The 17,500-nt window shown below is 47.3% G+C and overlaps 1 protein-coding gene across 1 annotated transcript in view; it reads left to right on the top strand.

Moving 5' to 3' along the window:
- The window catches only part of nrxn3b (neurexin 3b), a 523,292-nt gene that overhangs the window by 462,902 nt on the left and 42,890 nt on the right, over positions 1 to 17,500 (top strand). Inside the window, exons 20-21 of the mRNA XM_063223293.1 lie at positions 6,598 to 6,687; positions 8,853 to 9,163. Coding sequence (XP_063079363.1) covers positions 6,598 to 6,687; positions 8,853 to 9,163 — 401 coding nt within the window. The remainder of the gene's footprint in view (positions 1 to 6,597; positions 6,688 to 8,852; positions 9,164 to 17,500) is intronic.

Raw genomic sequence — 17,500 nt, forward strand, 5'->3', positions numbered from 1 at the left:
GGGAGCAGTGTAGTATGAGGAGAATGGAGGAGGAGGAGGAAGAGGAGGAAGAGTAGTGTATGAGGAGCATGGAGAGGTCTGTCCCCTTTCCGCCCTCCTCTTCCTCTTCCTCTCGTTCTCATGCTGCAATGATTCCTGCATATTTATGGTGGCGATGACAGTGGCAGGGCCGATGACTCTCTCTCTCTCTCTCTCTCTCTCTCTCTCTCTCTCTCTCTCTCTCTCTCTCTCTCTCTCTCTCTCTCTCTCTCTCTCTCTCTCTCTCTCTCCCACTTTCTTTGCCATCTTCTTTCCTCCTCTTTTTCTATCTTTCCACCAACCCCCTCACCCACTTACTCTGGCTCTCTCTCTCTCTCTCCCTCTGTCTCTCTTTCACTCTCTCTCTCTCTCTCTCTTACTTTCTCTCTCTCTCTCTCACCCTCTCTCCCTCTCCCTCGCTCTCTTGCGCTCTCTCTCTCTCTCTCTCTCTCTCTCTCCATTTTTGCTTGGCTGAACTGACATACTGCTCCTGCTGTTCTTCTTCTCTGCCGCTTCGCCGGATCTCAGACACGGATCTCAGACGCGGATACATCGCCGCTGCCACTCCCGTTTGTTTTCTCCTTAATGGCAGAAATGGCAGAAATAACAAGAAGATACAGCCAGCTTGGAGGAGGAGCAGGAGGCAAACACACACGCACACAGACACACACACACACACGCACACATACACACACACGCACGCATACACACACACACACGCACTCACGCTCGCATGCACGCACGCACACATACACACACAACACAGTCTGAAGAGAAGAGCTGTGAAGAGGACAAAAATATATAAATAAAAATGAAGAATAGAGAGTGAGAGTGAAGAGTGAGAGTGAGAGAGCGAGCAAGATGACGCACGTCGGGTTGCAGAGTGTTGCATGTTATGCTGTTGGACAGGATTCAGAACAAGCTCGGGCCTCCGAGTCGTTCCTAGGGCTGTACTTCAGGTGTGAGACGAGACAAGGGGGCTGACCTCTTTTTGGTTTTGGTTTGTTTATCTTTTAGTTTCAGACTGACAGCGTTTCCAGCTCCCAAAATGGTGGCTCGAGACCTGGTGTGTGTCTCATTCTGCGTTTACTATACGACCGCGTTTTTACAGTGATCTCCTCACAACAAACTCATCATTTCTACCTGTGTTTCACAGGGATGTGGCATTTATCGGACAGGATTGACAATCTCTGTCTTTGGCTCCTGGTAAATTGTCATTCGTGGCCGAATGTCCTCAGGGGTTTAAAACTCATGACAGTCACCCACACGAAGACGATGGATCAGGCCGAGAAAAAAAAAGGAGATTGTTTTTTATTGTATTTCAGACGTACCGTATTGTATAGTGGTAGTGATGGGGAGAGAGAGAGAGAGAGAGAGAGAGAGAGAGAGAGAGAGAGAGAGAGAGAGAGAGAGAGAGAGGGAGAGAGGGGGGATAGACGGGGGATAGAGGGAGGGAGGGGGAGAGAGAGAGAGAGAGAGAGAGAGAGAGAGAGAGAGAGAGAGAGAGAGAGAGAGAGAGAGAGAGAGAGAGAGAGAGAGACAGACAGAGAGGGAGGAGGAGGAGGAGGAGATGATACACGAGACATGCAAAACATTGAAAGGGGGACAGAGGGAGCAAAATGAATGTAGCACAGACTAACAAGAACGAGAGCGAAAGAGAACATAGAATGTGTGAGGAAGAGAAATTACAACTTTGAAAAGCTGAAATCCAAGGGGAGAAAGTATACGTGAGAGACAGACACACAAAAAGAGGGGAAGAGACAGATAGACAGAGAGAGGTAGAGGAAGACATGGTATGAGAGAGAAAGAGAGAGAGAGAGAGAGAGAGAGAGAGAGAGAGAGCGAGCGAGAGAGAGAGAGAGAGAGAGTCCGTGTGTGTGCGACGTGTGCCGAGAGAGAGAGAGAGAGAGAGAGAGGAGAGGAGAAGAGAGAGAGAGAGAGAGAGAGAGAGAGAGAGAGAGAGAGCGAGCGAGAGAGAGAGAGAGAGAGAGAGATCAAGTGTTTACACCTCAGGCTGTTCTTGTCCCTTCTCATTCTGTCCGTGTGTGTGTGTGTGTGTGTGTGTGTGTGTGTGTGTGTGTGTGTGTGTGTGTGTGTGTGTGTGTGTGTGTGTGTGTGTGTGTGTGTGTGTGTGTGTGTGTGTGTGTGTGTGTGTGTGTGTGCGTGCGTGCGTGTGTGTGCATGTGTGCGTGCGCGCCTCTGCGTTTGTGTGTGTGTGTGTATGTGTGTGTGTGTGTGTATTTGGGTGAGCTTCAGCGGTACGGTACCGTAAGTCAGAGAGCAGTGAGGTGTCTCCACTCCGTCCGCTCCTCCATGCACTCCAGGGGATCTCTGTGCTAGCGGCGGCCGGCAGAGCGAGCCGAGCCGAGCCTCTCTATGGATCAAAGACGGCCTCTGCCACCCCTGCCAGGCTCTTATTAACCCACATGCCGCTACCCCAAGTGCCTGTTGGCCCTCACATCTCCCGCTTGGCCCCCAACACCCCCACCCACCACCCTCAAGCTCGTCATCACCTGCTCTTCACTGCTGCAGCTAAAACCATGTCACCTGCTGCCTACTCACCTGCTGCCTTACATGGCACTATTCAGACATGCTGCTATTCAGACATTGATGTCTATTGTCTGAATACCGGCACATTTCCCACCGATATCTGCCATTTCTGTGGTTTGTGCTATACGTTGCTCAGGATTTATCAGTGTAGGGAGAGTGCATGCATTACCCTAACCCTAACCCTGACCCTGACCCTAACCCTAATCCTACGTCATTTCATTTCAAAGGGGGCAGCCCTCAGTGGCGCCCCATGGGGAGCAGTGCGGTGGGGCGGTACCATGCTCAGGGTACCTCAGTCATGGAGGAGGATGGGGGAGAGCACTGGTTGATTACTCCCCCCACCAACCTGGCGGGTCGGGAGTCGAACCGGCAACCTCTGGGATGCAAGTCTGACGCCCTAACCGCTCTAACCATGACTGCCCACTTAAGGAGTGCCTCAAATGGTGTTTTCTACTTTTCATGGCAGCTTGGACGCCCAAGTTTTTTTGATCAGCACCCTTTTTTAATAATTGGACACGTGATCCAGTGAAGCATTCACTTTTCTCTTGGATAGGATGAAAGCATCAGCTAAATGTGAATGTGATGTTATAGTTTGTCCACACTCAGTATCTAGAACAGTTTACATATATCTCTATCCACCTTCATCATCTATCAGGATAGGTAACCAATCAATGTTCAGCATTTCCATTGCCTCGATGAGGTATGCTTAACCCATTGATGCTGGATGTTGCGTTGCGCAACATTGGCCCTGGCGCCTGGAGCTGCATGACGCAACGTTCAGGCTCATGAGATTTAAGACAATCTAATGCAAGATGTGGGTCTTGGCTTTTAAATGCAACGTATGGTATGTTTTTATGTGCTTCAGACCTTAAAAAGGGCTTAGACATTCAGCAGCCTTTTTTGCAAGTGCTTCAGACAGCAATTGGTTAAGGCAGTGATGATGCACCTGTGCAGTTAGACAGTTAGCAGGAGAGTGAAGGGATGGGTGCCCAGTAAAAAAAAAAAATTGAGCGTCAGTATTTCATGAAGTAAACTTATATGAATCTCGATGGGGTGTTTACAACACTTCTGAGAGTCAATTTCACTCCCACAGTGTTAGCCACAGTGCACAGGTTTGTGTGTGCATGCATGTGAGATGTGTGTAGGTGCGTGCGGTGCCTGCGGTGCCAGTGTGTGTTTGTGCGTACGGTGTGTGTGTGTGTGTGTGTGTGTGTGTGTGTGTGTGTGTGTGTGTGTGTGTGTGTGTGTGTGTGTGTGTGTGTGTGTGTGTGTGTGTGTGTGTGTGTGTGTGTGTGTGTGTGTGTGTGTGTGTGTATGTGTGTGTGTGTATGATGTGCTGTATAAGCATGATGTGGCCATGACTCTGCAGTGGCTTATTGAAAGCGAAGAGTGCTGTAACTCTGGATCTCTTTTGAAGTCCTCCCTCATCCTCTTCCCCATCTCTTTAAGGGGTTTTGAAGGCGTTTTATGCATACTGCCGTAAAGTGGCAAGAGGCAGTGTCAAGTGCCTTTTGTCTCTTCTATTCCTCCACTACACACACACACACACACACACACACACACACGCACATGCGCGCACACACACATACGGACACAAACACACGCACATGCGCGCGCACACACACTCACACACACACACACACATGCGCACACACCATCACACGCACACACCCTCACACACACATACGCACATGCGCGCACACACACACACACACATGCGCACACACCATCACACGCACACACCCTCACACATACATACGCATGCATTCACTTACGCACACACCATCACTTCATATTATGCACTTCTGAGAGGCCATGCTCGTCTCAGCCTCGTCAAAAGCTAGCTAACACAAGCCCCGGAGAACTCGTTTTTAACAGCTTTTTTTGTTATCTCCCGCATCTCGCTGAAAAGTTCAAACACCACAGCATCTCATTACGCGATTATGAGGAAGTCGACACGTCGGAATATTTCAAACTGTGTTCGTGAACGTTAGTTTTTAAACGCAGAAGAAGAAATGATTACTTGTGGCTTTTGTGGCTCCCTCACTTTCATGTCTCTCTCCCTTGTTGGATAGCTCTTTACTTCCTCAAATGTGCCGTTAAATTGTCAGAGCTCATCTGGATGTTGATTAAATGGGGAATGGAGAGACGGAAAAAGAAGGAAGTGGCGACGCAGAGAGAGGGAACGCAAGAACAACATTAAAGCAAGAAAAGGCAATTTGGTGAGACATGGAAGAGCGAGGGAGAAAGAGAATTACAGTTGCCGACAAGAAAGAAAGAAAGAAAGAAAGAAAGAAAGAAAGAAAGAAAAATTAAAAGGGAAGAAAACGAGAAAGACACAGAGATGAAGAAAGAATCAGAGAACCAGAGAAAAAGCGAAAGGCAGAATTGTGGCAAGAGATGCTGAGAGTGATATGGAGAAGGTAGCAGAGGACGAGTTAAGCTGTGGTGAGAGGTGGAGAGAGGCATGAACAAAGGTGTGGAGAAAGGGATGGAGGAGAGATGTGTGGCGAGGAGGTATAGAGAGAAGGAAGTGGAAGAGAGATAAATATATGCTGGCTGTCTCTGGAGGGGAACTGGAGCATGTTGGGGCAGAGCTGGCTGCTTCAGGGTTCCACTGCTCCACAGCTACTGGAGTACTGCAGATCATCTCTCTCTCTTTCTCTTTCTCTTTCTCTCTCTCTCTCTTTCTCTCTCCCTCTCTCTCTCTCTCGCTCTTTCTCTCTCTCTCCATGTTTCTACTTCCTCTGTTTTGCCCCCCCACCTCTCTCTCTCTCTCTCTCTCTCTCTCTCTCTCTCTCTCTCTCTCTCTCTCTCTCTCTCTCTCTCTCTCTCTCTCTCTCTCTCTCTCTCCGTCTTTCTGTTTCCTTTGTCTGTGTTTTGTCTGCCCCCCCCCTTTCTCTCTCACACACACACACACACCCTCTTTCTCTCTCTCATCTCTCTATCTTTCACTCCCTCATTGTCTTTTTCTCACCCAGGTGATAATTCCATTCTTATATGCTCTGTCCTGAGCGAAATATGTGTCATTGAAGGTCTTTTTCCCCCAACAGGTCTGCGACGCACACTGTTGAACTTCAACTAATGTCTTTCACCCTGTCACTTGCTCAGTTATCCCTCAGTGTCCTCTACTCTGTCTTTTCTTTGTCTTTTCTCTTTTTTATCTTTCTTTTCTTTCCTCTTCTTTGTTGTTCTGTCTGTATATCTGTCTGTCATGTACATGACGATCTGTCTGTCTGTATATCTGTCTGTCTGTGCACATGTCTGTCTGTCAGTCTGTCTGTCTGTCTGGCTATCTGTCTGTCTGTCTGTCATGTACATGTCTATCTGTCTGTGTGTCTGTCTGTATATCTGTCTGTCCGTGCGTCTGTCTGTCTGTCTGTCTGTCAATCTGTCTGTATGTACGTATGTCTGTCTGTCTATCTCTGGTAAATGTATATGCATTTATTTCTATGCACATACAATCGAGTCAAGTGTCTAGTTTCCCTGGCCCCTGAGGAAAGAGAGAGAGCACATGTTGTCTAAGGGGAGTGGCACCGTTGGGACAGTGTCTAATTTATCTCTTCGCTCATCCCAAGAGCCCTAACACCAGCGATGCTGCTTAGCTAGCGCCGCCGCCAATTTATCAACTGGGAGTCGGGGTGGCGGCACAAAGCGGGGTGTTTAATTCCAGCACACATGGTATTGTCTGACCTGATTGATTTCTCTTGCAGGTGACAAATGTGTCTGTGTTGTGTGCGCCAGTGTCGGTGGTATTGAAGTCTAACCCATTGCTGTGTTACTGCTCGTCGTTTGGATGATGACATTTCGATCCATGGCCACACTGTGTTTTAATTCCGAGAGCAAGTGCCCCAAGTGCTCTCGCAGTATGCTGCTACTCGCAGAGGACCTAACCATAATGAATTGATTATAAAAATGACCTAACCCATCTTTAAAACTTGGCTAAACGTTCTTTTAAACCAGTGTCTAAATGTGATATGTGACTTGCTGCCAATTTAAACTGTTTCTTAAACCTTTTAAACTTCAAAGGCAACAGCGACATTGAGCGCTATCAAACGGCTAATAAGAAAATCCCGTTCAAATATACCCGGCCGGTCGAAGATTGGCTACATGAGAAAGGTAACACTTTCCCAGATGTACAGTGTTCATTTAGTTTTTTTTTTCTCCCCTTTTGTTTAATTTTGTTTGAATCCTTATTTTTGTCATGTCGTTCCCTCCAACCGCTTGAAAAATCTTTTGAAGCACTTCAAAACTAATCAACTAAATTACAGCATCCATTTTTATTCATATTAATTTTAGATTAAATATGAATGCTCTTTTTCCCATCATCCTCCACATACATATGGGATAAATCAGTTAAAGGGACTATTAAAAAATGAAAAATGAAAATGAAAAAAAAACTAACAAGAAAAACCCCAAAATGAAAACAAAACCTGTTGAACAGTGATATAACAACTGTACACTTGTTATAAAAACATATGACATAACAAGTGCTAGATAAAAAAAACTGAATTGAATTGCTTCTAAATCAAAAAATAGGCTATAAGCCTTTCAAACCCCCTCAGGTCATCGTTTCCTGCTATACCCGTAAGCAGCATTTGCATATTCCAGAGCTTTGCTGCTGGTGTCTAATTGTAAGGTTAAGCATTTCTAAACACACAGCCTTTAGGGGATGTGTTTAACTACAGGTAGTCAATAGTCATTGTTGAAGAGCACGGTGGGTAAATAAGAGGGCACTCCACCACTGTGTCTTCTCACCGTGCCGTGCATAGCAAGTAGCTAGCTAGCTGCAAAAGGCTCACTGGGCAGGGGGGTGGGGCTTAGGAGAAAGACTGAAAAGGGGGCGGGACCAAGGGGGGTACGGCTGGCGTGGCCGTTAAATTTCCCATTAAAACTCTCACTTTAGTAATAATATCATTATAAACTGCATTTTAAAGGTCATTGACTAAACCTCCTAAGACAATTATAAAGTCCCTTTAACATTTTTTTTTTAAAAAAAAGGCACAAAGGCAGTTTGAAATCCCATTAGCGAAGCTACATGCATGAATCAACATGATCTTTCTTTGATGTCTACGTACGAGCTGAGATCTCCACCCCCCACTCCCCCACCCCCCCCCCCCCCACCCCCCTCTCCCTACTCCCCGCCTTCTAATCATTTCATGCCCGGTGTAATGCAATTGTGTGTGTAACAGATGTAATAAAGCCAGCAGTGGAGACAGTTTTTCACGACTCATATTTCTAATTAGGATTTCTGCATCTGACAAAATGGTTGTGTGTACATTTTAAAAAAACCAATGGCATGTCATTTTATTTTTCAGTTTGAAAGCAACACGAAATGTTTTATTCATTTCTGTGTATGCGAATGCATGAACTGCATCAGCAATTGTGATCGTGCTATGGTGTATGGTATAGTGTTTGGCTGTTCTTTCGCTGTCGTCCCCTTGTTATTGTCTCCTTGTTATGTCTTTCTGTTGTTAGCAATGCAGTAAACAAGAACGCTGACACTTTAAAAGGGTAACAAAATGAAGATGATTGATGATACATTGTACACGCATACATGCGCATACAGAACCACACACAGACACACATAGACACATTCAGACAGTCACGGCCACGCGAAAGCACACATGCGCGCACGCACGCGCACACACACACACACATGCACACACACACACACCCTTGCAGCGTGTGGACAGGTCATCTGAGACAGTTCTCCCCCCCCCCCTCCTCTGCTTTCTCTCCCCATCACCACCTACCTCCTCCTCTTCCTCCTCCACTCCACACCTCCTCCTCACCTCATCTTACACATTCTCCTCTTCCCCCTCCACCTGCTCCGTTTCTTCCTCATCCTCCCTCTCCACCTACCTCCTCCTCTTCCTCTTTCCCCTCCACACCTCCTCCTCACCTCATCTTACACATTCTCCTCTTCCCCCTCCACCTCCTCCTATTCTTCTTCCTCCTCCTCCTCCTCCCTCTCCTCCTCCACCTCATCCACACTTCCACCCTCTTCTCTTCCTCCTCCCCCTCCACACTTCCTCCTCACCTCATCTTCCACCTCCTCCTCTTCCACCTCTCCCTGCTCTTACTCCTCCCCCTCTTCCTCCTCCTCCTCCTCCTCCTCCTCCTCTTCCTCCTCCTCCTCCTCCTCCTCCTCTTCCACCTCCCCCCCCTCTACCTCCTCCTCCTCACCTTCTCTTCCACCTCCCCCTCCTCTACCTCCTCCTCCTCCTCACCTCCTCTTCCACCTCCCCCTCCTCCACCTCCTCCTCCTCCACCTCCTCCAGGCCGCCAGCTGACCATCTTCAACACCCAGGCCACCATCTCCATCGGCGGCAACGACCGCAAGCGCCCGTACCAGGGCCAGCTGTCGGGCCTCTACTACAATGGCCTCAAGGTGCTCAACATGGCCGCCGAGAACCACGCCAACATCAAGGTCAATGGCAGCGTGCGTCTGGTGGGCGACGTGCCCACGGGCCGCGGCGGCACGCGCACCACCACCTCCATGCCTCCCGAGATGTCCACCACCTACATCGAGACCACCACCACCCTCTCCACCACCACCACGCGCAAGCAGCGCTCTCCGCCCACCATACAGGTAAGATGGATAGCCGAGTTGAGATAGTCGATGGTCGCCCGTGGCGTGCACAGACATTTTGGGGGGCAGGTGCTGGAGGTGGGGGGGTGGGGGTGGTTGAGGGCTTACTAGGCTATAGAGGTTATATATACTGTATATTATATTGGAGTATTATTGTGACATGCCGCATTTTCAGACTATCATGTCAACATGGACAACAGTACATTGGGAAAAAAGGGCACTTTTGTCCAATACGGCAAAGTGGCAGGTGTTTTTTTAGCACCAACTCATCCCTATTTGTGCACGCCTATGATGGTCACCTGCCGTGACTGTGTTGACCGGCTAACTGTTTATTTGTTTTTCCATGGTTTGTTTGTTTGTTTGTTTAAAGTGTCTTTTTGGGGATTTTGCCTGTTTTATGACGCTCTCTCCACCATACAGTGTTGACCGGGAGTCTGATGGGGTTTTTTTTTTTTTTTTGGGTGGTTGTGCAGATTGCACCACTGGCGAACCCGTTCACTATTTGCTGCAAAGACTCTACTATACTGCAATGACATTACGGAAAGCAACAGATTAATTAACAGCTTAAGACTTGGTCATTACAATTTTGTTGACAATAACATGATAGCAGGTACTGCTCAAAGCGGTTAAACTTGCAGTATCTTGTTTTGGGCTTTTTGCTTTTATTGCGGCAGGACAGCTGAAGAGGTAGACAGGTTAGGAGAGCGAGATATGCTAGGGTTGATATTTGGAAATTACGTCGGGCTGAAAATCAAACTCGTTTCCTCCCCATAAAAGTAAAGTACCCTAGCCATTTGAGTTATGGTCAAGGCCAATGGCCAACTTTAAAGAGAACACATCTTTTCATAGTATACAGTACAAGCGCCGGAGTGAGTTTTAAAGTGGTGGTGCATTTTTTTCATTCCTTATTGCAAACTGCCTCTGAAAGCCCTTAAGGGCTCTGCATACTTCACGTGCGCACTTTGTCGCGAGTGGCGCGAGAACCATTAATGACGTCATCACTTGCGACAGACTATTCATACTTCAAAATCGCCTTGCTCGCATTGTCGGAAGTGCCCTCTGCTGTTCATGAGAGAAACGGCAGTATTTTTCGCAACTCGCAGCGTGAGTATTACGGATGTATAAAATAGAAAGCCAAACACGGCTGCTGTAGGGCTACTGAACGTCTGACTTGTGACTTACCACATTGAAACATATATTTTTTTTGTTGTAGCCTACATTGCCAGATCATTCCAAGACCATGTGAGAGCATTGTTCTGGCGGCAGAATTTATAAATAGATCACCGAACACAACGTGCTTCTGAACAAAGTAAACAATTATTTCACTGAACAACTTTTAAGAGAGAAGATAAAATAACTCTCTATGACATTTTATTATCCTCAAAATGATGCAGGATCCATTCTGTAGTAGCCTACAGTAGTTGTAGCCTCTCTTCGCAACTCCTGCTTTGTCTGCCTACCTGCATGGTCGCTGGTGGCGCACGACAAGTTAGAAAAATCCTCGTGTGCACGACGTGGCGACACGCGCCGAATTTTGAGCTTACGACGGGGGGCGTGTCGAAATTTTAGGTCACGTGACGGCGCGCGCCATCGTCGTGACTCACGACTAGTATGAATCCCCCTTTAGACTCCAGAGGGTTAACAATGTTATTGCTGCTGCACTTCAAACCAAACCCTAATTTAGGGAGCCCAAAAGTGGGAGTGCGTTCCCCTTTCCGGCACCTATGTATGCAAGGCATTGTTAAGTTCAATCATCATTAAAAAAAGATTCATGCAGCACTTTGTCACAATTTGGCTGCAGCACCTTAAAAAACCTGCATATAAAGAAAGTGAGCAAGCTTGAGACACTCCATAGATCAGAGGTATCGGTGAAATGTTCTTTGACTTTTAAAGGAGGACTTGGGCTCTTTCCATTTAAATGAATTTAAATATTTGAAGAAAGAAAGAAAGAAAGAAAGAAAGAAAGAAAGAAAGAAAGAAAGAAAGAAAGAAAGAAAGAAAGAAAGAAAGAAAGAAAGAAAGAAAGAAAGAAAGAAAGAAAGAAAGAAAGAAAGAAAGAAAGAAAGAAAGAAAGAAAGAAACAAAGAAAGAAAGAAAGAAAGAAAGAGAGAAAGAAAGAAAGAAATCCTCACAGGACTTTTTGGAAGGGTGTTCATTTTTTTGGGGGGGAAAGACATTTTAGTATTACTTCTCCCCGTTTTTCTTCCAGTCAAGAGATTTCAACTGAGCCTAATACCATCTCCCGTCCACGGCTCTTCTAGAAGGTGCAGTAACATGTAGAGGGGGTTGATCTCCAAGACAAGGAGAGTGCTTTGTTATAAGTCTGCATTTCCCGTCCCCGAGGCTGATGTGTTTTGAAGCTGTCGGCTTGGCTTGATCACGGTCGGAGGGCTCCCTCCTCGCTCGCTCGCTCGCTCGCTTCTTTTGGGGCCGGAGATGGGCTGCTCAAGGGAGCCTTATTGTCTGTCTATGCTTTCAGCACTGACTCACGCACTCCACTCACACACACGTGCATGCAGGCACACAGGCCGACACAAATCACGTGCACACATGCACACATGCACACATGCACACACACATGCTCGCATGCATACGGTATACACATCATCACCGCACACACACACGCACGCACGCACGCATGCACACACACACACACACACACACCTCTCTCTCTCTCCCTTTCTTTCTCACTCTCTCTCTCTCGCACACACACACACACACACACACACACACACACACACACACACACGCACGCACGCACGCACGCACGCACACACACACACACACACACCCACCTCACTTTGCTTGGCCCTTCCTCCCCTGCTTTTTAACAGAGTGCCTTTTTAAACGCATTCTGACTTTGAGCCAATGAATGTCTCCTGCTCGCTGGGAAAAGTAATCACGGGCGGCCGTTTCATTGATGCTGGAGGACAAATTGAAGCGGCGCCACTAATATTAAAGCTATAACTCTCGCCGACGCCACCACCACCACCACCGGCTGCCTGACAGTCAGGCAGGGCAGGGGGGACTTTCATCCCTACATGCTCTCCCCCGCACGCACTTCCCTCGAAACCAGATCGGGAGAGGAGTGTAGGTGGTGTGGAGTGGATGTGGGTGTGGGTGGGTGTGTGTGTGGGCGGTAAAAAATAATGATAACTGATCCACACATTCTCACACACACACACACACACACACACACACACACACACACACACACACACACACACACACACACACACACACACACACACACACACACACACACACACACACACACACACACACACACACACACACACACACACACACACACACACACACACCCCTCACGTCAGGCCGGCTGGGCTATGGCTTCATCAGTATACAGTATGTAAATTCAGCCACGTGTTGACTTATATCTGTTAGCATAAGGACTGTACTGTACGCAGTCTCCATAACATGCCATAACAAGTAGGGGTGTGAAAAATAATCGATATGTATCGATGCAGCGATCCGACAGTCAAGGATCGAATCGAATCGAATCATATCATGGAGCATTCTTAAGTATCGAAAGTAATCGAATCGCTGGCCCCTGACTAATGCCTTAGCTCCGTAACATCAAAGAAGTGGAAAAGTAATGTTTTTTGAGGTTTATTTCCAGAATTCATGCTGCCCATTCACAAATGTTACCTTTTTCATAAATACGTACCACCACCACCAAATTCTAAGTTGTCATTATGACTGGAAAAATTGCACTTTTCATACACCTCCTTATCTTGCAATTTTAGATATTTGAGTCTCTCTATGTTCCTTGTTAGCTGTCAAAAGCCTGATAGAGTAGGGAAAGCTGTGTAGCTTCTGGCAGGCTGGGGGTGAAGTGCTGAGGGGGGGCTAACCCACACAGGTTGAGACTGTTCTGAGACACTTGACTGGGCTGATTATGAGGTACAACTGAGTGAGTGAGTGAGTGAGTGACTGACTGACTGACTGAGTGACTGAGTGACTGACTAGAGGATGACATTTTTCTGGAATTTTCGGGACCCACGGGATTCCTGCGGGATGGGAGTCAAAATTCAAAGATGAACGGGAGCGGGCAAGAGCGGGAATAAAGATGAATGGGAGCGGGCAGGAGCGGGAATAAAAATTAACGAATGCTCGCTTATTTTTTCATTTAAAAAAGGCTCGTTTTTTTGATGAAACAGGAGTGGGATTGATTTTGAGTGGGAGTGGGCAGGATTGGGAAACATTCCTTTCAGGAGTGGACGGATGGGATTTGTTTCTTTTACTCCAGTCCGGGATGGGACGGGATGGGATTTTTTTTCTGGGACTGGGATGGGACGGGAGTGAAAATCCACTCCCGTGTCATGCTCTATGACTGACTGACTGACTGACTGACTGACTGACTGACTGACTGACTGACTGACTGCCTGAGTGCCCGAGTGTAGTGTCCTTGGACATTTTAGTCCTCTTCGATTGTTTTTCTTTGTTCTGGGACTCTCAAGTAGGCCTATTGGGCTAGTGAATATACCCTAGGCGAGTGAGGTACTGAGTGAGCAAGTTTATATCATAGAGCTCAGCACACTATGGTGTCCGAACTGTGGCAACGAAATCCATTTTACACTTTTTCTTCCTACCATTTTTCTTTGCTGTTTTATTTTTCCTTTTTTATTGAGCAGTGGTAGTAACAGAAAGCCTGAACTCTGCGGGTCCCAAGGGGTAGGTGGGTACGTAGGTAGGTGAGGTATGTGTGTATGTGCGTGCGTGTGCGCGCACGTACGTGCTTGTCTGTGTGTGTGTGTGTGTGTGTGTGTGTGTGTGTGCGTGCGTGCGTGCGTGCGTGCGTGCGTGCGTGCGTGCGTGCGTGCGTGCGTGCGTGCATGATCATATTTTTTGTCAGCGGTATCGACTGCAGTGCGGGCCAGAGCAGCACAGGGCAGGACAGGGCAGTGAGCCAAGCTCATGGTTAATGAATATCAGTCCCGTGGGAGACTCTCTGGTGTGGGCAGGCAGGCAGGGTGGCAGGATGGGGGGACAAGTAGTACTGGTTTGGGGGGCGGAAGAGGTGCAGATAGTGCTGGGTAGGGCCGGATTAAAGACAGCCTGGGGCCCCTAGGCTTCTGGTTGCTGTGGGGCCCCCAGAAGGTAAATTTCACAACAAATTTACATAAACACTGGCTACGTTTACATGAACATATTAATTCCGAATTAACTCACTGTAATTCTGAATAAAGCTTAATTCCGCTTTGAAAAAGTAATGTAAACACTTCACAATTCGGAATTAAATGAAACCTCAAAGTAAAATCGATGAGACTATCTAATTCTGAATTATTAATTCGGAATTTAAAACCGTCATGTAAACGTAGCAAGTGTCATAATTACGAGCTAGGCTAACATGTCTACCAACTGTACTGAACACAACAGATCCCTTTTTTCAATATTGCATCTTGCCTGTTATTTTTCACTTTTGGGCCCCCTGGCAGGTGGGGGCCCTAGGCTGCAGCCAGATCTAGCCTGTGCATTAATCCGGCCCTGGTGCTGTGGTGGAGGTATAAGTGTGGATGGGGGTGGTATAAGTGTGGATGGGGGCTGAGTGCTGAGACAGGGTGAGAGGTGGAGCAGGAGGTGGAGTTGGTCCTGGGCTCCAGCGCTTGACCTTCTGCTCATCAGAGGTCAAGGTGCGTCCAAGTCTATCGCTCTTCCCTGTCTCCCAAGAGGATCGATGCCTCAAGTGCACTTGTACACACACACACACACTCGCACAGCTGTACGCACGCATGCACATACACACACAAACGCACAAACGCACAAACATACACACATACTGTACACACACACTATACACACATGTCCGCCCGCCCGAGCACAGACACACACACACACACGCACGCACGCACACACGCACGCACGCACGCACGCACGCACGCACACACACACACACACACACACGTACACACGTACGTACGCATGCACGCACGCACGCACGCACGCACGCACGCACGCACACACACATACACACACACAAACACACACACACCACACACAAACACACACACACACACACACACACACACACACACACACACACACACACACACACACACACACACACACACACACACACAGACACACACACACACACCTCTGTTCACCCTGGTGGCCTAAAAGGCACTCGTGCTGATTTGTCTTAGTCCTGTGTGCGTTACCGTCATAGATCCCATAGAAGGCGAATGGAGAGGAATTGGTCTGTTCTCTCTACCACACAATTGAAGCGGGCTCTTCGGATGTCATAGTGAACTTGTAAAAATCCAGATTTAGTATTTACAACACTGTGGAAAGTCTAATTAGGCCTACTCTGACAGTGGAGTCAAAGTGGGCAGTGGGCAGTGTAACTTCACCACTGCAGCTCATATAGAGTAGAATTAACTCTGAGAGTTTACCTCAGACCCTGAAAATGTGTTTTTTTAGCAGTGTGGCAAATGCAATTGTTCTGCCCCACCTAGACGAGATTATACAGTGGTACCGCTACACAGTAAATGTTGCTGTGTTAATTCAACACTTGGAGAGTTCATTTAAGTCCACATGATTTACATTACATTACATTACATTATATTGCATTTGGCAGACGCTTTATAACCAAAGCGACTTTCAAAAGAGGACATATTCAAGCCAACATCACAAGCAAATACAATGTGCACAGGAGATATACAGAACAATAAGTGCAGTTGCAGAGGGGTTAGTTTTTTTTTTTTTTTTTTTAATTAAAGAGTAAATAACGAGTACACACACACAAACTAACTAAACTAAACATCATGTCAGGAGTCTGCCCTGGGGCAAGGCCAGTTCAAGCATTAGTCTAGTAGATTCTCTCGAAAGAGGAAGGTCTTCAGTTGTTTCTTGAAGGCTGCAAGAGATGTGCTTAGTCTTGCTGCCTCTGGGAGACCGTTCCACCACTTGGGTACCACAACGGAGAACAATCTTGACTGGGAGTACCTAGAGCGACTGGATGGCAGAGCCAGACGGCTTGTGCTGGATGAGCGCAGTTCTCTTCCAGTAACATAGGGCGTTAGTAGGTCCTTCAGATACGCTGGGGCCGTTCCTGTGATGGTTTTGTAGGCAAGGGTCAATGCCTTGTGCTTGATCCGGGCGGCGATCGGTAACCAGTGCAACTCAATAAATAGAGGAGTAACATGGGTCCTTTTGGGTTGATTGAATATCAACCGTGCCGCCGCATTCTGGATCATCTGCAGAGGTTTTAGCGCACAAGCAGGTAGGCCTGTCATGAGTGAGTTGCAGTAGTCAACGCGGGACAATGATGTCAAATCAACTCTCTAAGTGTTAAATGAGCACTGCAGAATTTACTGTGTAGGGTTAGGTTTGCCTGGTTATCACCAGACCTAATCACAAGTGAGATAAGGTCTGGAGACCTGCCTACTGTTAATCCCGTAGCGGGTGTGTGGCATACGTAGCCATAGCCAATCGTGTAAATTGTGTTTATTCAAACAAGCTGCAGTCATCGCCTTTCCATGCCTCCCTGCTCTCTGATTGGAGAGAGACAGGAACCATGACTCCATGCTGTCTTTCAGATCTGAACGATTGTGCAAAGCAGCATGGGATTTACCAGGCTAGGTTTAGGGTTTCTCTGTGCACGTCACAGCATGCCCACGACAATCTGCGTGACTCTCAACGAATGAACAATGAACAAACGAGCGTCATCGCTGTGTCGCACACTGCGGCATCACGGGTAACTGTTGGCTTTGGCGTAATCTTTTTGTAGCTGCGTTTTTTTCATCCCCTGATGTTCCTTTTTTTTTGGCATGTGTGGTAGCTCGCTGCAAGGGACTGGTCTCAGGCCAACTGTTAACCCTTTGAGGAGTAAGGAATTTCTAGAATTTGCTCCAGCTCCCATAGACGTCTGTGTTAAAAATCTCGCAAAGACATTATGAAATCATAATGAGAACTCAATATTTGGGCAAAATTCTAATCACATATTTGTGATGGTACTCCTCATTCTCGCACTGGGCCAGACCAGACAGGTCTTAGGAGAGTGTTTCCCAATCTTTTGGGCCTTCGTACCCCCTAAGCCTTTTTGTTTTACCAGGACTACATTACATTACAATACATTACACTTAGCTGACACCTTCATCCAAAGCGACTTGCAGTAATTTACATACAGGGTATTGGTTACAGTCCCTGGAGCAATGCGGAGTATGGTAGGCAGTGGAAGGGTGGGATTCAAACCTGCAACCCTCTGATCTAAACCCCATCACCTTAAACACTAGCCTATGGGTGAGTACAGTACATGTTCTATATCGCTTCCCCTTTCCTTATGTGACTATCGCTCCATGCATTGCATTTATT

This window comes from Engraulis encrasicolus, chromosome 18 (genome assembly GCF_034702125.1).
Source record: "Engraulis encrasicolus isolate BLACKSEA-1 chromosome 18, IST_EnEncr_1.0, whole genome shotgun sequence".
Classification (NCBI taxonomy): Eukaryota; Metazoa; Chordata; class Actinopteri; order Clupeiformes; family Engraulidae; genus Engraulis; species Engraulis encrasicolus.